Source organism: Urocampus carinirostris, chromosome 17 (assembly GCF_059441175.1).
Source record: "Urocampus carinirostris isolate Australia breed hairy pipefish chromosome 17, RoL_Ucar_1.0, whole genome shotgun sequence".
Lineage (NCBI taxonomy): Eukaryota > Metazoa > Chordata > Actinopteri > Syngnathiformes > Syngnathidae > Urocampus > Urocampus carinirostris.
This window is the reverse complement of record NC_142365.1, coordinates 741500-763165: the sequence shown is the minus strand read 5'-3', so window position 1 is coordinate 763165 and position 21666 is coordinate 741500. Positions and strand designations below refer to the sequence as shown.

The 21666-nt window shown below is 42.1% G+C and overlaps 2 protein-coding genes across 5 annotated transcripts; both read left to right on the top strand.

The window, feature by feature from the left end:
- Positions 1 to 147: 147 nt before the first annotated feature.
- taf6 (TAF6 RNA polymerase II, TATA box binding protein (TBP)-associated factor) lies at positions 148 to 12668 on the top strand. 4 transcript variants are annotated; one of them, XM_088321310.1, is made up of 14 exons: positions 148 to 360; positions 1681 to 1838; positions 1920 to 2006; positions 2090 to 2243; positions 3419 to 3475; positions 3557 to 3676; positions 3765 to 3964; positions 4061 to 4162; positions 4246 to 4428; positions 5924 to 5998; positions 7278 to 7403; positions 7472 to 7645; positions 9660 to 9851; positions 12211 to 12668. In XM_088321310.1, exons 2-14 carry the CDS (start codon positions 1683 to 1685, stop codon positions 12487 to 12489), a joined length of 1905 nt encoding a protein of 634 aa, XP_088177436.1. In that variant the 5' UTR covers positions 148 to 360; positions 1681 to 1682; the 3' UTR covers positions 12490 to 12668. The 4 variants fall into 4 exon arrangements, with proteins under 4 accessions (XP_088177436.1, XP_088177435.1, XP_088177434.1 ...); XM_088321309.1 differs by having other exon boundaries at positions 12208 to 12668; XM_088321308.1 differs by having other exon boundaries at positions 9645 to 9851.
- A 1877-nt stretch (positions 12669 to 14545) lies between these two features.
- LOC148348862 (diamine acetyltransferase 1-like) lies at positions 14546 to 20578 on the top strand. Its single transcript, XM_088321288.1, has 6 exons — positions 14546 to 14775; positions 14853 to 14904; positions 17187 to 17270; positions 17334 to 17435; positions 17509 to 17549; positions 20294 to 20578. Exons 1-6 carry the CDS (start codon positions 14629 to 14631, stop codon positions 20447 to 20449), a joined length of 582 nt encoding a protein of 193 aa, XP_088177414.1. The 5' UTR covers positions 14546 to 14628; the 3' UTR covers positions 20450 to 20578.
- The last annotated feature ends 1088 nt before the right edge of the window (positions 20579 to 21666 follow it).

Sequence of the window (21666 nt, the reverse complement as noted above, 5' to 3'; positions counted from 1 at the left end):
TTAGATGTTACAAAATAAAAACATGAAATAAATAATTAAATATAATGTCACTTAGATTTGTTAAAATAATGTAATTTTGTCACAGTTTGGGTATATTTCAAATCATAAACAACGCTGTAGTCTCGCGATAACACACCACAACCGGAAGCCACCTCAAAATGGCGACGGAACACAATCGCTCCGTCGCCTATGGAGGTTCCCGTTGCCGGTTGCGGTTCATCTGCTTATTCGTGTTAGGAATGGATTATCGAAACAAACCGTTTGCTTAGCAAAATATGTCTCGGTGCGGCGCTCAACAGTGAGCGCTCGCATGTATTTAGTTTACCGCTCACCTTAAGAAAGGAGAAGGTTTTTTTGCAGGTAAATACAAAGTCGTGCGCGCAAGCTACGTGACTTAGCTTCCCGGCTAACAGGGAATTTCATACTCAATCCTGCTACCGTTGCACAATGTAAACAATATATGATCGCGATGTGCTTCGCTTATTTGCTTATTTAAGTTTTGCAATTTTAGCTACGATTCAAATGCATGTGCGGCGCTCGTAGTTAGTTCTGTCAGTCGGCGCGATTTACCCGCCTTTTGCTTAATGTACAGTATGACATCTAATTGCTTGCTTTTGATTATCTTTTATATTTTCTTGCACTTTCGCCAAAACTTGCGCAATTATTTTAGCGCTGTAAACTGACTAAATAGCAAATACATTTTTTGGGTATTTATTAAAACCGTATACGTGGAGATTATTTTTCACTTATCCATGAATCAACCCGTTTCACTTTCTGAACTCTTACCAGACGTTTAAAAATATTGTATCTTTTTTTAACGCTTTGTCATGAATGTTTTGCATCGTGGGTCGTTTTGCACAAAAATAAACAATTTGCAAACTTGTCTTGTGCAATAAGGACCATACACAGGGTAGGATATCGGGATCATACTCATATTTTATTCCTGCAGTCCAAATGATTAAAATTGGTTGATTTTAATAAAAAATTTCACTTCACAACTGTTATTTAAAAACATGGTGCCAGAAAACATCCAAAAATTATTCATTTCGGAAAGAGGGAAATTATAATTTAAGGGGCTCTCGTAAATTCACTATCCCAAAGGTGAGAACAACCAGGAAAAATATGTGTGTGTCTGCGAGTGGAGTCAAACTTTGGAATAATTTACAAGATGAGATCAAACAATGTCCAACTATTCATGTGTTCAAATTTAAATACAAAAAGACATTACTGGCGGAATACAGAGATGAAGAAAACGAGAGATTGGGAATAGTGCGTATACAACTATGGTTAACTTTGTTGTTATTGCTGCTATTATTATATCATTACAGTTATTATAAGTATTATTTTTATTGCTGTTATTATCATTGGTGCCACAGTGATATTTGGTAACTAGTGGCATTATGACGTTGAGGGATGGGTATTACCAAGATTAGTGTATAAAATATGTGACTATTGTAATTATTATAATTATTGATATCTGACCTATGTAATAAGTTATATCCATGAGATTTTGTTATATTAGACACAAGAGGAGAAGATTTGTAAAATGTATTTAATAGGGAAGATAAAGGGGCAGGGAAAATAAGCATCCACCTGTTATGTAACATTTATTTTGTTCGTTGTTTTTGTCCTGTTTTTATTTTAACGTTCGAAAGTTTTCATTCATTTATATTTTGTCAGCGATGGCCGAGGAAAGACGTCAGAAGCAGTGCTCGGTCGTCCTCCCCACTGAGTCCATGAAGGCGATGGCAGAGTCGATGGGTGTGGGCCAGTTGCAGGAGGATAGCTGCACAGCACTGAGTGAAGAAGTCAGCTACAGGATTAAAGAAATTACTCAGGTACAAAACATGACTTTGTGCTTCTGCAACTTGGTGCTATCTTGCGTTTGCTCATGATTTCCCGTTGCTCTTTTTTTAAAGGATGCTCTTAAATTTATGCATCACGGAAAGAGACGTAAACTAACCACCACTGACATTGATAATGCCCTCAAACTTAAAAATGTAGAGGTGAGGGAGAGTTCTTACTATCTGAATTGAAAACCAGTCATTTGCTTGGATATCACCTTTTAATGGGAATTTTCTTTTTGTAGCCCCTGTATGGATTCCAGTCGCAAGAGTTTATACCGTTTCGTTTTGCAAGTGGCGGTGGGAGAGAACTTCATTTTTATGAGGAGAAGGAAGTGGACCTTAGCGATATTATTAACACCCCACTCCCCAGAGTTCCGCTGGATGTTTCTCTTAAAGGTATACTTCCTTCTTTTTTTTTTCCAAGAGTTATAATTGTTGTCATTTATAAGATTGTAGTAAACATTGTTTACAACAAGATTAGACATGGCATTCCAGGATCGGTGTTGATTTGAGCTGTGAAAAGTGATGGGTCCCGGGGACTGGCATGCTCAAAAATCTATGGGTCCCAACGGAGACCTATGGCTCCCCAAAATTGAGTGTGCTCCATGCCCTTACAAACTGTCGTATTTTCCCTTACAAAATACAAAAAAATCCTCTTTTTTTTTCAAACACGTTTATTGATGTCGTTTAAAATGTTATATTGTACATGTGTTTCCTTATATCATAAATATTGTTAATCAACATTTTGTTGTGAGACACTGAGTTGCTCGACATGAATAAGGTTTATTATAAAAAAAAGTTCAAAAATGGAGACGCTTGGACGTTCACTGTAGAAGGAAAAAATACATGCAAATAGAATTAAGTAGAATAATACATTTTTTAATTTAAATTATTAATTCAATTTCTGCATTGAATTATTGTTGGTAATATACTGATTAAAAGGGATCACCAAAAACCTCCTCTTTTTTCATTTTCTCCTTTTCTACTTCCTTTTTTTCTTAACTTCTTTATACAACATCATCATTCATAATATAATGCATCAAAACAAGTGAGCCGTTGGAGCGCCGGCTCTTTAATGAGTTGAGCCGAAAAAGCCGGTTCTCTAAAAAGAGACGCACTTTCACTACACAACTCGAACTCAAGATCGGCGTGCAGACGAAAACTTGAACCGCGAGACCTAAACAACAATGGCGGATCTGCCTGACGAAAAGTTTGGGGTGCGGTAAATCTTTGTTAGAAAATGATAATGACAATTTCGTGTCAAAAAAGTTGCGTCCCCAGCAAAATTAATGCGTCTCGGGCGCAGGGACGCGGGCTAACCAGAACACTGCAAGATAAACACGTAAAAAAGACTATATATCTATCTACCTTGGTGATATCCCTCAAGAGGGGTGACCGACAGCAAGACACACACATACAATAACAAAGAAAATACAAGGGAAATAAATAGCATAAAAAAAAGACTAAAGAGGGAAAAATGGGATGAAAGGAATGTCAGGATAAATGAGCAAAAATGACCTGGGGCATGTTTTTGGGTTCCTCACTTTCTTACAACCTTCTCTATTTTTTAGCCCATTGGTTAAGTATCGAGGGGATTCAACCATCTATTCCGGAAAATCCACCGCCAGGTAACCGTCTTGAAGCCCAATGTCATTTAAAACAACCAAATGAAAAAGAGAATTACATGATTGCAACTCCATTTATCATAGCACCAAAAGAACAACAGAAGGCAGAATCTACGGAGCCGCTCAAGGTTGTCAAACCTGGTCAAAAGGAGGATGGCACCGTTCAAGGCAAAAATCAAGGGGCAACAGCCGCTGATGTTAAAGGTCCTTATCTACAGTTTTTGTAATTTCAGAAAAAGCTGCTCCGCCATTCACTCTATACGCTTAATCATCCCGACTCGATCCGTTTCAGGAAAAGAGAAAGGCCCCATCAGGCTGAAACCTCGCAGCACACATGAGCTTTCTGTGGAACAGCAGCTCTATTACAAGGAGATCACTGAGGCATGTGTCGGGTCCTGCGAAGCCAAGAGAGCGGAAGCTTTGCAAAGTATCGCCACCGACCCGGGATTGTATCAGATGCTGCCGAGATTCAGCACCTTTATTTCGGAAGGAGTGAGCGTCTTTTAAAACATCTTTTGCAGACTGAAGGGCATTTCCAATATACGATGAGTAAATAAATGCTCTTTTTTTTTGTTTCCTGTGTTAAAGGTCCGCGTCAACGTGGTGCAAAACAATTTGGCTCTACTCATTTACCTCATGCGGATGGTCAAAGCCCTTATGGACAACCCGACTTTATATTTGGAGAAATACGTGAGTCAACGGGATTCCTTTTCGTAATCGGCGCGTGTGATATTTCTTCATTTTTAATTTGCCTTTTTCTGTTTTCCCTCTAGCTGCACGAGCTCATCCCGGCCGTGGTGACATGTATCGTGAGCAAGCAGTTGTGCGTGAGGCCGGATGTTGACAACCACTGGGCTTTGCGGGACTTTGCCGCTCGCCTTATGGCGCAGAGTTGCAAAACCTTTAGCACCACCACCAACAATATCCAGTCACGCATCACCAAGACCTTTACAAGGGTGCCTTTTTTCCCATGACTTCAGAGTTATAGCTAGACAGATAGATAGATAGATATTTTATTCATCCCCGGAGGGAAATTCATATTTCGTGCAGCATCCCTGAGCTGAGAACAATACAATAATAAAGCAAAAATAATACAATATACAATTACCCAGTGTGACGTGCAAATGCCCACTGTAGCGTGTTATATAGAATATCTAAATAGTGCTACACAGAATACATATTGCAATAAAATTTGGTAATATGCAATGTTGGGGGGGGGTGGTTTAATGTGGGCTTTTACTCTGCCGGGTAGAGTTAAAGAGCCTCATGGCATGAGGATACATTATACATTCATCCGTCCAATTACAACTTGTATTTTTCAGTTTTCAAATAAGAAAACATTGATAATAGATGCTTTTAAAAGAAAGTTACCGTATTTTCCGCACTATAAGGCGCACCGGGTTATAGGGCGCACCCCGAAAAAATAGTTTTTGGTCCAATTTTTGACATAGATAAGACGCACCGGATGATAAGGCGCTACAATGGGAACGTGGACAAAACAGTCAGATAAAGTTAAGTCCAACTTATTACCCCCTTAACATTCCCAAAGCTTGCAAAGACGCAAATACGTGTCGAGAACACGTGCGGATGCGGTGTCCGTACCATGTCACTCAAATGCATCGTTCCATCATTCGGAAGGTTCAAGTCTTGGGATTCAAGAAATGCCAACCATTCCTGAGTTTCTATTTTCTTTTTCGCTCGCAACTTTACTGTGCATATGACAATAAACACTTGGAATTGAGTTGAATTTAAAAATAGACACTCCATTCCATCCATTATCTGCACCGCTTATCACAGAAACATCGAGTTCAGTCTGAAACAAGATACAGGGACAATATAAAACCCGAAGTAGCTCACCGAAGTCGTTGTGTTCATAATAATGTGCAGCCAATGTCCTCTTATATCCGTGAGGGTAGTAAATCCAGGAGAATAAAATAATTTCAAATACAGAATAGAAAAAAATGCTTTCTCTATGCCGTCAGCCACGTGCCATAAACATTCATCTTTTTTGGCCAATTGCAGGCTTTGTGTTGCCGCTTAAGCCAATGCCAGCCTGTAAATGATAAAAAGGATCCGCCCCTTGACCTCTGAATAACTTTAGCCAATAGTGATCGATTCAAATGATGATTGACACATTGGTTAGCCAATGAAACGCCGGTAAATAAATCCCAGCATACACCGCGTACTACTTGGCGTTCGGGGGAAAATCGAGTCGGCGGCTGCAAGTTAGTTGGAAAACTTTGCAATTTTAAAATTGATCCATAAATAAGGCGCACTGTATTATAAGGCGCATGGTCAGCTTTTGAAAAAAATAAAGGCTTTTAGGTGCGCCTTATAGTGCGGAAAATACGGTAATATCATTGAAGTTCACATAAATAGTGGTGTCCTTTCATGCGCAAAGGAAACATTTGCAATTCCAAAACATTTCTCTAATGCTAATTTGTCTTTCAGAGTTGGTTGGATGACAAAACCCAGTGGACGACACGGTACGGCTGCATTGCGGGACTCGCCGAGCTGGGATCCGACGTGAGTTTGCATTTGTTTTCCCTTTTGATTCCTTTAACAGAGGATTGTCAAACTTATTTCCCATCGTGGCTCACAAACGGCCTTGGTTGATGTCAAGCGGGCCGGACCATTGACATGACCACATACACGGTTACAAACAGTTTTGGGTGCATTACTTAATTTTAAAAAAAAGTAATCAGTTATAGTTACTCACTACTTCTTCCAAAACGAAATACTCTATAGTCAAAGTAACTAGTTACCAGGGAAAGTATCTCTTTCTGTTTCTTTGAAAAGAAGCTGTTTTATGTCAAAGAATTAAAACAATTCTGAGCACTATTTGAGTCCGTTGAATAGAGAGAACGGACATAGTTGTGTTATAGAACCTTGTCATATTTATTGCGCCTCACCAGCAACAGACATTTCCCACTCGGTAAACAATATAATAAAATAACAATCAGCAGTAAACAATATAAAGTGAGATAAAAAATAAAATGGGGAAACAAGAAAAAATACAATAACAAAAGGAGAGATCAGAGAAGTAAAAAGAATACACTTCACATTTTTATATCAATGCATTAACCCTGAAAAACACGGGAAATATAACAAAAATCTTTGTAAATACACAAAAAATACAAAAACTTTTTTTTTATGCATACCAAATTCAAAGTCAACAACACAGAATCCCCCCCAAAACGCATATTGACCATTCCCTAAAGAAAAAGGCGGCTCTGAGGGAACCAGCCTTTGATCGGTGGAGAGCCGGCTCCCCTTCGTTCACACCACAGAGAGGTTTCGTTCGGCTACGACACGAGTCGCTTGTCGCACCAATGACAACGGCAATGTCAAATAGAAGGGTGGGGGTGTGGGGGAGGTTCTTGGGGCCGGTCGGGCTCCGCCCTGGTTTATTCCTGGACGCTGGCTATTTCAGCTGAAAATGAAAATCTCCATTCTGATCCCTGTATTTTTTTCCCTCTTTTTTATTTTCTTTGTTATTGTATGTGTTTGTCTTGCTGTCGGTCACCCCTCTTGAGGGATATGACCAAGGTAGATAGATAGAACTCGATAGCAGCATCATTAAATCGGTCAATGTTCAAGCGCATTTGTGTCCGACAGTCGTCACGGTTGACTCTGGAATTATGACGGAAAGAAGCGGTGGGTAATGATTGAGTGCTGCAGAAGGGCAACCAGTTCAGTTCCTGTCAGTCGCTGGCTGGGAATTATGTCCTAAGTGCGAGGGAGCATCGTGGGCAGAGTTCAACAGCCTTACCTCGGCCTCGCCCGTCTACTTTCCCCCCATCAGGTGATCAAGACTTTGATCCTTCCTCGGCTTGCTGTAGAGGGCGCTCGCATCAAAGCGGTGATGGAAGGACCGGTGATCTCCAATATCGATAAGATCGGAGCGGACCATGTTCAAAGTCTCCTACTGGTACTAAAAATCTTATTCATAAGAGTATTTGCGTCGCCGTCTAAACGTCAACGTATTGTCTTCCTTAGAAACACTGCGCCAGTGTCATTGCCAAGGTTCGACCTCCACCGGATAGCGTGGAGCAGTATCGCAACGACTACGGTTACCTGGCACCCATGCTGTGCTCCCACGTCATCAAAGCCCGGACGCAAGCCGCCATGCAAGCCCAGCAGGTCAACAGAACCACCTTAACCATCACGCAGGTACGCCCCATGATCCATGCGTTTGAAGTCAAATGCTTACCGAAAGGATTTATATCGGGATAGAAGGCAGACGTCACTCATCTGCCTTCAAGAAGGCGGGAGGAAGTGGGGAAAAATAAACAACCACGGCAGACGTAAACACAGAATGCCGTAAACTTTATTTTGTAACTCGCAGCCGACGACGCGTGGCGGATTCACAACATGTCGTTCGGGTTCATTCTTTAAGTCACAGGTGTCAAAGAGGCGGCCCGCGGGCCACATCAGGCCCCCTAAGGGATTGAATCTGGCCCGCGAGACAACACTCAGAGAAGCGCAAGAGAAAAACAAACTGCAGGTTGAAATATGTCCACTTGATGTTGCCAAAGCCAGGTGCCTCGAACAAAGACACTGTATTTGTATTTATTTCTCTCTCTCTTTTTCTTTTCCACCCCTTTTCTCCCACTCTGTCTCTTTCACTCTCTGTGTCTCTCTTTCTCTTCCTTTGTGGCTCTTTGCCTCTTTCTCTCTCTGTGTCTTTTTAACCTCTTTTGCGCTAACTTCCTTTTTTCCTTTTCTCTCTTTTCTCTTTCTCTATTCATAGCCTTCGCACTTTCTTTTCTCTTTTATCTCCTACTGTCTTTCTATTTCTCTTTGGATTTCTTTCTTCCTCTCCCTTCCTTTTCCCCTTATCTTACGACTCTTTATCTTTTGTTACTCACGCGCTCTACCTCTCTCTCTTTTTCTTTCTTTGTCCCACCCTCCTTTTCCCTCCCTCTTTCTCTTATTTCTTTATCTCTTTTTTTTTCTCTTTAATCTACTAGTCCGGCCCCCGACAGAATGTTTGTTCTATCGTGTGGCCCCCGAGTTCAAATGAGTTTGACACCCCTGCTTTAAGTATAGTATCGTCTAAAAAAAAATCCACCTAAAAGCCTGCCTGCATTGTTTAAAAATCCTTGTGGTAACAATATTTACATTCAAATCCCACCCCACGGACAGAATTTAATGGGTTAAGGCGGGGTTTTGGATTTCATTTATATTTGGGGTGGACAAACCACATCCATGAGTACTTCCGCGAACATGTGTGCATTGAGTGCGACGTCACGTGTCCTATTGGCGTTCACACATGATGGTGAAGTCGCATACAAGTGTCATCTAGTTGGAAATGTGAACGATCTCACGAAAACATTGGATTTTACTCAAAGATTGCTCATTATTAATGTCCTCTCATAGTCAAATTTCCCGCAAATATTGTTATTCGCAAGAGCCCAATGAATCCAACACGTTTGTCGACAGATAAAAAAAATCCGCCTAAAAGCCTTCCTGCATTGTCTAAAAATCCTCGTGATAATCCGTCTGTTTCACGCTATCATTCCTCTTTAAAAGTAAACAGACTTTAAAATGTTTTCCAATATGGTTGTTAGCTCCCTACCTGTTGATTGACATCATTCTCACCAATTGCAAGTTTTTTTTCACAGTCCTTAGCTCGGCGTAGCCTTTGAATGCCTGTATTGAGAAAACGGATAAGACCTACTTTGGCTTCAAAAATATTCAGCCAATACTAACCGTTTCAAATAATGAATGACACATTTGTTATCCAATTCAATTCCCAACATAAATGTATTCGTATTTGCGTAATGGAACTTGGGATTTATTTTTACTCTCAATTATCACGCGCAAGTGTGCACAATGATCGACTTCTGGAAAAAAAGTCAACCATTTACAACTCTTTCACAATGTCTAAAGATTGGCTGTTAAAGAGGATTAATATGTGAGGAGTTTCTTTGGGTATTATGTTATAGAAGTCGCTAATGGTGTAATTGCAGCCCCGTTACGTCTTTTTTAATATCCTTTTTGTGGGGCAGGGTTCTGTTTTCTTGTTTTGATTTGGAACTCCCTTTGAGCACATTGTGAATGTTTTATATCTTTTGTATCGCGGTGCACAAATCTTTGTCGTTTCCTTTCTTTTAAGTAGCGGTCGATGTCGCGTTTTCGTGCCGCGCCTGTATAAAAATCCCCAAAGCAACTGTGTTGGCAGCCCCGTCCCACGCTCTCCGTCTCACAAAGCGGACTCGGCGGATCAACGGGACCTCGCACTCCCAGCATCATCAAGGTTCCGAGCTCCCTGGCCTTGATGTCGCCCAGACCCGGAACCCCGTCGCAACCCTCGCCGCCCGCCACAAAATATATCGTCATGGGAACCAGCGCGGGAGCCAGCTCAACGCAGCAGGTTAGTTTACCGTTAGGGGTAAGATCGGAGCTTCAACTGATAGTTTGGTAAGCATGTTATTTGTGTTAGTGAACTGAATAAAATCGCTTTGGCGCCAAAGTGTGTTGCTCAAGTGAAAGTGCCGCGACTTCAGAAAAATATGACCCGATTGTATAATACGCACTCCTAATTTTAGTTCATTCATCGGTGTAACGATTTTCTGCTCAAACTAAGCATTGTAAGTGGCAAACTTTGAATCTGTCCTGCCATGATTTAAATCATTGATATATATTAAAAATCCATCAGGGCTGTCGAACTCATTTTGGTCCTAAGACAGGATCCAGACTTTCCATTCTCAGGTGGACCGGATCAGATTGTCAACCCCAGGCATCGACAAACATAAAGAACAGTCCTAGTCCCAGACCTTAAGGCTGCAATCATGACTTTAAGCCAGGAGATGGCGGCAGAGTAACACATAATTTCCGTGCATTTCTTAGACACGCTCAAATATCCATCCATGCAGCCATTATCTATACTGCTAATCCTTAGTAGGGTCGCCAGGGGTGCTGGAGCCCATCCCAGTTATCTTGGGGTAGTGGGCAGGGGACACCCTCAACTGGTTGCCAGCCAGTGGCAGGTCACACAAACCTAGGGACAATTTGGACCTGACACGCATGTTTTTGAAATGTGGGAAGAAACCAGAGTGCCCGGAGGAAATCCACACAAGCATGGGGAGAACATGCAAACTCTGCACAGGAAGGGTACGAGCTGGTTTAGAACCCATGACCTCAGAACTGTGACGCAAATGTGCCAACCACTCTGCTGTGTCCCTCAAATAAACTTTTTTTTTTTTTAATATAAATTTTGTGGGTTTGTTCTGCCCCAAACAGACCTGATCAAATCCGATCAGCGCGTGGGAAATTAAACGTAAAGGCTCTTTGAACTCAGTCGCAGAAAATATTTAAATGTCAACATTTTCAGAACACTTTAAACTATGCACCCCACTTTTAAGATAATACTCCATAAAAGTGCAAATGACCTTTTGGCCAATATTGAAGTAAAAAAACTGACGTATAAGACACGACATAACCGCAAAATGTTCCGAGCACTGGCATTAGTGGCAGTGATATAAATAAAGGGAACATGTAAAAGAGAAAATCGGTCAAATGGGCAGGTGTGTGCAAGTCTGCCTGGTGGATGAAGCTGTTAATGAGTCTAGTAGTGCGGGTGTTTCTGTCTCTCTTTCCAGACGGCCGAAGGCTGAATAGATGGCTGTGTGGGATGGGTAGCGTCCTTGGCAATAAAGATGGCTTCGCGGGTGTAGAAGTCTTGCAGGGAGGAAGTGAAATTACAATTATCCTCTCTGCTGTTCTCTCAATGCCTCATAGGGCTTCCTTGTTGTAGTGGGTGACTTTTTTTTTTCCCCTCCATTCTGGTACTGTGACTTAAAATAGTGAGATAACATCAAACGCCTTTTTTAAATGTCATCCATTCCACTGGCATTCCAGTGGTTAGGATTCAACACTCCCTGCCGCAACTTGGGTTCTATTCCCATTGCATCCGATGTTTAGCAGTTGTGGAGAGTCATATTTTTCAACTGAGCAATCATCGCACGAATGTGGTATTCCTTTAAAGCCTCTTGTCTGAAGCACACCCAAACTTTGAGTTCCTTTCTGGGTAAAAAAAAATACACGACATATGTACAGTGGCTTGCGAAACTATTTGGCCCCCTTAAACTCTGATCTTTTGCCACATTTCAGACTTCAAACATCAAGATATCAAACGGACATTTCCTTCCATTTCAATATTATTGGATGGACGGTGCTCCTTGGGATGTTTAAAGCTTGGGAAATCTTTTTGTATCCAAATCCAGCCATAAACTTCTCCACAACAGTATCTCGGACCTACCTGGTGTATTCCTCGTTCTTCATTTTAAAAAGACCTCTGAGACGATCACAGTGCAGGTGCGTTTATACAGAGACTTGATGATTTCATTTATCAACGTTAGTCATTTAGATCAACATTGAATCAGTCAGAGATCCTCACTGAACTTCTGGACAGTTTGCTGCACTGAAAGTAAAGGGGCTGAATCATGTTGCACACCCGCTTTTTCATTTTTTATTTGTTAAAAATGTTTGAAATAGCCAATAAAGTGTGTTCCACTTGATGATTGTGTCCCACTTATTGTTGATGCTTCACAAGAAAGTTTTATATCTTGATGTTCAAAGTCTGAAATGTGGTAAAACATCACAAAGTTCAAGGGGGCCATATCGTTCTGCAAGCCACTGTAATTATTTTTGGTCATTTTGCCAGTACATTTGCAAGAAGGTGAGATGGCCGCATCCGAGAGTTCACGCCTTCCTCCCTTCTCCTCCAGCAGGTCATCACCATCAACTCTTCCCAGTCGGCCTCCACGGTGACCAGCACCAGTTCCGCATCCACCTTGCAGCCCATGGTGAAACTCGAACCGGGCAGCGGTCCGACCCACTCGGGATCGCGGCCCATGCAGAAGTACATCGTGGTCTCGCTTCCCTCCTCCGCTTCTTCCATGGATGGCAAAAGCTCCGCCATCCCCACGCCCATCTCCACCACCATAGAAACAACGGCCAAGACGGAGCGATCGGAGTCCCCGGCGGCGAGCGCGCATTCGCCGCACTGAGCGACGGAACGCCCGTTGAAGGACTAGCTTTGGGGTTTGAGGCCAAACTCCGAAGCGTCGGATCGGAAATTGTAAATATGTTAATGCCCAATGAGACGCAATCACTTTGTTTCATCCTCTATTCCACTCTATTTGATGCTCTTTTTTTACCCTAAAATAAATTGGACTTTGTATTTGTATAGCTGCTCATTGACGTGTGTTTTTTTCCCCCTAAATTTATTGAAGTCGAAAGCTTTAGGTACTTGGGTTGTGATGTGGCTGCAGTTGTTGGAATGGAGTGAGAGGTATTGCAAATTTTGGGTGCTCTGAGGAGAGTGATGAGCAACAAGAGTATGAGTACGGATGTTAAGAGAGCGCGATTGTGCCGACTGTGTCGTATGGTGCAGAGACTTGGAGCCTGAACGCAGATTTGAGAAGGAAATGAAATGTTTTTAAGATGAAGTGTTTGAGGAGTATGTTTGGATTGAATAGATTGAGAAATGAAATCGTAAGAGACAGAACTGGAGTCGTCGTGGAACTGAGCAAGCTTGTGGATAAGAGAGTAGTCAGTTGGTTTGGACACATGGAGAGGATGGATGAGGAGCCAATGTTGAAGAGGATCTACAGAGCAGAAGTCAATGAAAGGAGACCAAGAGGACGGCTGCGATTGACGTAGATGGATGGTGTTATGAGTGCACTGCAGGAAAGGAACTAAATCCAGTGGAAGCTAGAGCTCTTGTTGGTGATAGGAATGAGTGGAGAGGTGTTGTCAAAGGATAGTGGGATGTTTGGACGCATTCTATGATACCGCAGGGGTAAACCAGTCTGTCGGGCCCTGCTGCTGAACAGAAGAGTATGTAGTGTCACCCTGACCCAAGTGACACGGCTGCTTTCCTGTGTCCCGTTTCATCTGGAGGGACTAAAGCATGACCGACTTGGGTGCCGAGGTGCTTCACTTGTTTGGGTATTTGGGTTGGCCATGGTTGATTTTTTTTTTTTAATCTAGGCTTTGAAGTTATACTATTGTATACACTGTTTTATCTTACGTAAAGTCAAATATACTTGTTCCTAAATCTGACTTCAGTGTTTGATGGCAAATTCTGAGAGAAGGGTGTCGTAAACCGCGTTTTGCGTTGGAATGTGCCTTTCCTTCCATTCTGTGCAGATAACAATGACTTATCACCTTGCCTGGAGTGGTGGAGTATATGCCCGGTACCATTCTCTCGGGAGGGTGATAACCTATCACCCCTCCTCTCATTCTCCTAATCACGGTTGGGATATTTGCATCGACGACCACGGACCAATCAGCCGGAGGCTTGGTCATGGGGTCAGAACATTTCATCGGCATGGATTATAACATGGGAAGACCCTGAAACCCCGTCTCCTGCACACGACCGTAATATTGGCACGGCGAAAAGACCCGATTTGTTCAACTCTTTGATTCGGCTAAATAAATTGATATGTGGGATATAAGGGTTAGCAAAGACACGTGAAGTGTCTTCGGAGTCAGATTTCGTTATAACAAATGTTAAAACCTTACAGCTTAAAACACACTTATATTCTATAGTTTATGAAAGACTTATATTTCAAGTTGACGATATCTGTGTATTGCAACATCCATTTTGTCCTGCTCATCCTGGAAGGGGGATGACCTCACATGCGGTCCCTTCTCAAGGTTTCTTCATTCCCTCATGCTGAAGTTCTGAGTTTTACCTTGCTCTCATGTAGGTTTTAGATCAGGGGATGCTGTCAGAATAGTCTTCAATATGTTCACCCCTTTGAGACATCGACAGTATCCAAAAAACATGACTTAATACATTACATACGTTTTGAATATATAGTATTCGCAATATGATATGAAAATTCTGTGATTTTGTAAAAGAAAATCCAAAACACTGACAAAATATAAACATTTCATATATTTTTAATTGTATATTCCCATGATGACTGAGGAGATCTCTGTAGCACAATGCTCGACAACCGACTTCACTGAACTTTATGAATACGCGTGTCGTTCAAGATGTTCTCCGTTCATAAAGACTTCATTGACTTGCAAAAGCGAGAGCATCTCAGTTTAAGATCGAGCAACCGGATTCTTAATCGATTTGAAAGAAACCTGACTTTGCGGCTCGGCGGCTTTGTTGCGGGCAAGCCCATTTTATGCAATCCACGCAAGGTCGGCATGGTATCAGTTTCAGGGAGGTGCAGTCCATCTACCACCGCTCGCCGGCTGCTGCTGCAAGAATGAACTTCACCATTCGACCCGCCGCCAAAACGGACTTGAAGGACATATGGAGACTGCTGAGGGTCAGTGCAGGACCGGTAAAAAAAAAATTGCACGGAAAGGAAACAATCTCCCCGCGTTTCTCTTTTCATTTTTGTAGGATTTGGCAAGCCATGAGAAAATGCTCGACCGAATGGTCATTACGTACGAAGGTATGGATTGATTTTTCTCTTATCTCACGCAATTTTCTTATATTTTGTCTTTAAATGCTTTCGAAATGGAAACTCTTCTGTAGGAATAGTACGCATTCAATAATGCGCAGTCTTATCAGTCAATCAGTAACCAAAGATAACTTGCTTTGACCTGTAATCACTCAGTTATTCAGTTTTGGCATATACCAATACCTCAACACTTTACTTATTGCAGGGCTGTCAAAGTCATTTTAACTGGGGGGCCACACGATAGAACAAACATTCTGTCGGGGGCCGGACGAGTAGATTAAAGAGAAAGAAAAAGAGGGATAAAGAAATGAGATAAAGAAGGAGGGGAAAGGAAAGAGGGCGGAACAAAAAAAGAAAAAGAGAAAGAGGGAGAGAGCGTGAGAAACAAAAGATAAAAAGTCGTGAGAGAGGGGGAAAAGAAAGGGAGAGGAAGAAAGAAATCCAAAGAGAAATAGAAAGACCGAAGGAGAGAAAAGAGAAACGAAAGCGCAAAGGGTAGGAAGAGAGAAAGAGAAAAGGAGAAAAATGAATTTATACAAAAAGAGGTTAAAAGACAGAGAGAGAGAAAGAGACAAAGAGCAACAAAGGAAGAGAAAAAGAGAGTGGAAGAAAAGGGGTGGAAAAGAGGGAGAGAAAGAGAGAGAAAAAGAAATCCAAGTACAGTGTCTTTGTTGGAGGCACCTGGCTTTGGCAACATCAAGTTGACATATCTCCACCTGCAGCTTGTTTTTCTCTTGCGCTTCTCTGAGTGTTGTTTCGCGGGCCGGATTCAATCCCTCAGCGGGCCTGATCTGGCCCGCGGGCCGCCTCTTCGTCACCTGTGACTTATTGACTCAATTCTAACAAAAATGTAACAACAACCTTCCTGACGTCAGTCTCAGTTTATCTAAAAAACATACAGTTTACGACGTGTTCAAATGAAAGGTACAGCGTGTGTTATTTGACCTCTAGATGTCGCTGTATTGTGTTGTGCAACTGCTAAAAAAATGACTGAAATGTATTGTTTTTTTTTGCCCAGCCTTTCACAAGGTTTTCATGTACCCGTAGCAGCAAGATGTCAGACAGTTATGTCAGCCCCCTCCAGGTGTGGCTCAGGTTAAGTAACAAGGTTTTTAGACGTAAACAAAAAATATATATATATATATATATATATATATATATATATATCCGCGCTGCTTATCCTCAGTAGGGTCGCGGGGGTGCTGGAGCCCATCCCAGCTTTCTTGGGGCAGTGGGCAGGGGACACAGGGACAGACAATTGGCTCACTCATTCACACCTAGGGACAATTTGGACCGGCCAATTCACCTGACATGCATGCTTTTGGAATGTGGGAGGAAACAGGGAGAACATGCAAACTTTGCACAGGTTGCGGTAACTGGACTTGAACCCTAAACCTTTGCACCAGCGGGCTGCGTGCTAACCAACCAGCTGCAGTGCTGCCCTTCTAATAGTATAGTTTCAAATATACACGTTTAATAGTATATCCATCTATTATCTGCGCCTTTTATCCTCAGTAGGGTCGCGGGGTTGCTGCAGCCCATCCCAGCTATCTTGGGGCAGTAGGTAGGGGACACCCTGAACTGCTTGCCAGCCAGTCACAGGGCACACAGGGACAGACAATTTGCTCGCTCATTCCCACCTAGGGACAATTTGGACCAATTAACATGACATGCATGTTTTTTGGAATGTGTAGGGAAACCCATGCAGGCACAGAGAGAACTTGCAAACTCCACACAGGTTGCGGTAACTGGACTTGAACCCTAAACCTTTGCACCAGAGGGCTGCGTGCTAACCAACCAGCTGCAGTGCTGCCCTTCTAATAGTATAGTTTCAAATATACACGTTTAATAGTATATCCATCCATTATCTGTGCCTCTTATCCTCAGTAGGGTCGCGGGGGTGCTAGAGCCCATCCCAGTTATCTACGGGCAGTGGGCAGGGGACACCCTCAACTGGTCTCAGGGCACACAAGGACAAAAAATTCGCTCACTCATTCACACCTAGGGACAATTTGGACCGGCCAATTCACCTGACATGCATGTTTTTGGAATGTGGGAGGAAACAGTGAGAACATGCAAACTCTGCACAGGTTGCAGTAACTGGACTTGAACCCTGAACTTTTGCAGTGTAGGGCTGTGCGCGAACCACCCAGCAGCAGTGCTGCCCTTCTAATAGTATCGTTCATGCATTTTTGCACACAATACGGCGACATCGGAGGTCCAATTATACACACTATCCCTTTAATATCGCGATGCCTCATTTTCTCCTGAAGAACTGGAGCGAGACGCTTTCAGCAAGAATCCCTGGTGCGAGGCTCTGGTGGCAGAAGTGGAGGAGGAGAATAAATCGAAAGAAGGTAAAACCTTTCCCCGCTCATTTTTGTCCTCTGGCGTGAGTGGACGTCATGGTGTCCCTTTAGGTTTTTCAACGGTGGGTCTGGCCGTCTACTTGTACTCGTACAGCACGTGGCACGGACGCAAAATCTATCTGGAGGACTTGTACGTGATGCCGGAATTCCGAGGTGGGACTCCGAACACGCCGGCCGTCCTCCTTTCCGCTTTCTACGCTCATTTCTGTGTATCCCTCTTGGACAGGTTTTGGCATCGGGAAGAGTTTGCTGGAAACGCTTGGGAAGGTACTTTGAAAAATTAACCAAGTCATGTTTATTTGTTTGGCCCTTAAACACAAAGAGTCTCAAACGGCTGCACAAACTAAAGGGACTATAGACTATTATGACAGCATCCCCTGATCTAAAACCAAAATGAGGGCAAGGGAAAACTCAAAAACCTCAAGTCGAGTCATGTTTATTTGCCCCCACCCTTATCACAAAGAGTCTCAAAGGGCTGCGCAGATCAAAGACTATTGCAACCTACAGACTATTATCACAGCATCCCCTGATCTGGAACCAACATGAGGGCAAGGAAAAACACAAAAACCTCAACATGAGGAAAATGAAAAGACCTTGAGAAGGGACAGTCTCAAATGGCTACACAGACTATTGCACACCACAGACTACTATGACAGCATCCCTGATGTAAAACCTACATGAGGGCAAATAACACACAGATGTTGTCAACATAAAATCTAGGTTATTTATATGCCATAGAATAGAAGTGTTTTAAGATCAGAGTGAAACATTTCCACTGAGGTTGCGGATTGAATCTCAGGGGGAAGAGCATTCCGCAGCACCAAGGCCCCCAATGGAAAACACTGTCAGACTTCATCTTGGCTCTTGGGATCACTAGTAAACCAGCGAAGGCTCCAGACCAGAACATAGAGGGAAATGAAATCTGAAAGATATGAGGGAGAAAGTCCAGGCATGATTTGGTATACTACCAAGAGAACCTTCAAATCACATCTTAAGCTAACAGGGAGCCAATGCAGGTTAGCTAAAATCGGGGTCATGTGATCCAACTTTCTTGTCTTAGTTAAAAGCCTGGCTGCAGCATTTTGTACCAGCTGAAGACTCTTGATTCTAGACTTCGGGAGACCGGAGAGTAGTGCATTACAGTCACCAAGACAGGATAAATTATAATCTCTGCATCCGCCTGAGACAGTATAGGACGAATTTTAGCAATGTTATGAAGATGGAAGAAAGCGGTTCTTGTAATTTTCTTCACATGTGTTTGAAAGGACTGATCGTGGTCAAATATGACACCTAAGTTTTTAACTGAGTCACTCTGGGTGATGTGACATTTGTCAATGTTCACAGCCGTTTTTGAGAACAAGTCACGGCATTTAGATGGACCAATAACTCACATTTCGGTCTTTTCAGAGTTAAGGCGCAAGAGGTTGAGTGACATCCATTATTTGATCTCAGTGAGGCAGGTCTCCAAATTTCCATAATTTATAGTTGAGAAGATATAGTTGAGTGTCATCTGCGTAGCAACGGAAGAAGATTATACTTGCGAATAATATCACCTCATGGAAGCATATAAATGCTGAAAAGAAGGGGGCCGAGTACTGAACCCTGCGGAACACCGCAGGTCACACTAAAGGGCTCAGATGTCATTTCACCCTACTTAATACAGTGTGCCCTATCTGAGAGGTAAGAACCAGTCACTAAAGGATTCTGAGGGACATTTTAAGGAAATGATGACAAGAGACAATGAAAGAAGATGCGAGTACTAAACGATTCGCATACTAAGCAAGGTAATTCACCTCAAAGATCCGTATTTAGATATAAGATGACAAGCTTTCATCGTACGCTAAAGTTGAAAGCGGCATAGATGCCTTTAGATTGCCTTCATTTGGCGCCGTTCATTGTAACATACTCTGCAAACAACTCCAAAAAGTAGGCATGGTAGGGATAGAGAGACAGGGAGAGAGAAAGAGAGAGGAGGAAAGAGAGGGATGAAGAGAGAGAGAATGAAAGAGAGGGATGAAAAGAGAAAAAACAAGGAATACGTGTTAGAGAGAGAGAGAGATGAAAAGTGAGAGAGCAAGGGATATGAGAGAGGGAGAGAGAGGGAGAGCGAGAGATGAAAAGTGAGAGAACAAGGGAAATATGGTAGAGAGAGGTGGAAAGAGAGGGATTAAATGAGAGAGAACAAGGAATACATGTTAGAGAGAGAGATAGAGAGGAATGAAAAGTGAGAGAACAAGGGAGACATGGTAGAGAGAGAGAGAGATGAAAAGTGAGAGAACAAGGAAGATATGGTAGAGAGAAAGGGAGAGAGAGATAGAGAAATTAAAAGTGAGAGAACAAGGAAGATATGGTAGAGAGAGAGGGAGAGAGAGATAAAGAAATTAAAAGTGAGAGATCAAGGGAGATATGGTAGAGAGAGAGAGAGAAAAGTAGAAAGAGTGAGAGAAAAAGAGTACAAGAGAGAGCACAATAGATAAGGGGGGGAAACAACAGCACAAGGGAGAAAAAAAAGAGATAAAGAAATTGATGGAAAAGAAAGAGAAACAAATAAAGACAGAAAGAGAGATAGAAAGTACAAAACAATGAGAAGAGAAAAAAGTGGGGAAAAGAGAGAGGTAAAGAAAGGGCTTTAGAAAAAGTGAGAATAAGAAGGAAAAGGCAAAAGAGATGGACATCGTAATACAAAAAATAGGAGAGGAAGGTAAAGATAGAGGGAGAAAAAATAAAGCCAGAAAGAGAGATAGAGAAAAGAGAGTAAAAGGGGTTGGGAGAAAGAAAAAGAGAGTGAGAGGGAAAGAAAGAAAGAAAAGATGATATAGGAGACAGAAAACAAGAAAGAGTGAGTTGAATGGGGAGAAAGAGAAAAAGAGAGAATGACTTTTGGAGTGGTGCCCGCCTCGAGTGACATCAAGCGGCCATATTTGCAACTGCATCTCATGTGTCATGCAACCAAAGCGTCTTTATCGTTTCTCTTTCCGATTCTCGTCCGGGTTCGAATCCCGTGCGCGCAGGTGGCCCGAGAAAAGCAATGTCTGCATTTGGAATTGAAGGTTTCGGGACAAAACCAGGCTTCGCGACGCTTCTACGCCGCCAAGGGGGCGGAGGACGTCACTGCAGGGGAGGACTGGCGCACGCTGCGCTTCCGAGCCTCCAGCCTCTCTCAGTGAAGACCCCCGGGGGGTTCCAAAGCCACGGCCCGCGGGAGCTCCGACTGTCCCGACCGTCCTCTACCCGCAATAGCGCCACCCTGTGTTTTCAAAGTGGAATCGAGGAATAAATTGTTCCCTAAACGCCAATTTGCAATTTTTCTTCTTCTTCGTGTATTTTTTATTTATATTTATATAATCATTATATCACTATTATATTTAAAAAAAAAAAAAAAAAATTTAATTCACAATTTTTTGAAGTTTTATAGTTTATCTACTCAATCGTTTTACTTTTTTTGTTTTATTTTATTCATCATTTATTCCCTCTTTTTAATATTTAACATTTTTTTCACCTATTTTATTCTAGATGAACAAAGTATCTATCTATCTATCTAGACATCTATCTATCTAGACATCTATCTATATAGACATCTATCTATCTATCTATCTATATAGACATCTATCTAGATAGACATCTATCTATCTAGATAGATATATAGATAGATAGATGTCTATCTATCTATCTAGATAGACATCTATCGATCTATCTAGATAGACATCTATCTATTCTTGTTTAGTAGCCATATTATTTCATTTGTTTTATCATCAATGACTCAAAGGTGAGGTGCGTAGTTTGACGTGTCCTTACAAAAAATTACAGATCAAATATTTTCTTCGTTAGTGTGTGTCAACAATGCCCAACAGAGTTCAAAGAGCCTTTATACATTTTTATCCCCACCGCAGCTATCTGCTTTTATCTTTTACCCTCCATGTTCTGGCTACAGAGCGCATGACACTGGAGGAAAGACGGCAGGAGAGACAATAGGGATTTCCTGCGCGTGCTTGCTGTTTTCTTTTATTCTCGGATGAAAATGGTGAAAATAAGAAAGGGACTGTTTAAAATACAGTCCGAATGTCAACCCCAAAACCCCTTAACATAAAAAAGGAATTTTATTCGAGCGGGTTCGAGATGTCACGTACTTGCTCGTGCAACAAGAGGATCTTGACAGAGGATGTAATGACGGATTCAGCCAGATGATGGTGTCAGCAAGTAGAATATTATGAAGTTACGGACACCTCCTTTAAATAATTTTTTTTTTATAGAAATAAGAGATAAAAAGGGAGGGAAATAAAATGGGGAACAAGCTTAAAAGCAGAAGAGAAAAAAAGGAAAAATGAAGGGAAAAACAATAAGAAAGGATAAAAAGGAAAAGGGCGCAAGGAAAAAAAAGAAATGA

Coding starts and splice junctions, on each gene's coding strand:
- taf6 (XM_088321307.1), top strand. CDS start 1,683: ATGGCCGAGGAAAGACGTCAGAAGCAGTGCTCGGTCGTCCTCCCCACT. Junction 2,244..3,418: donor GCTGGATGTTTCTCTTAAAG/GTATACTTCCTT, acceptor TCTATTTTTTAG/CCCATTGGTTAAGTATCGAG. Junction 3,476..3,556: donor TCCGGAAAATCCACCGCCAG/GTAACCGTCTTG, acceptor CATTTATCATAG/CACCAAAAGAACAACAGAAG.
- LOC148348862 (XM_088321288.1), top strand. CDS start 14,629: ATGCAATCCACGCAAGGTCGGCATGGTATCAGTTTCAGGGAGGTGCAG. Junction 14,776..14,852: donor ACATATGGAGACTGCTGAGG/GTCAGTGCAGGA, acceptor TCATTTTTGTAG/GATTTGGCAAGCCATGAGAA. Junction 17,550..20,293: donor TGCTGGAAACGCTTGGGAAG/GTACTTTGAAAA, acceptor CCGTGCGCGCAG/GTGGCCCGAGAAAAGCAATG.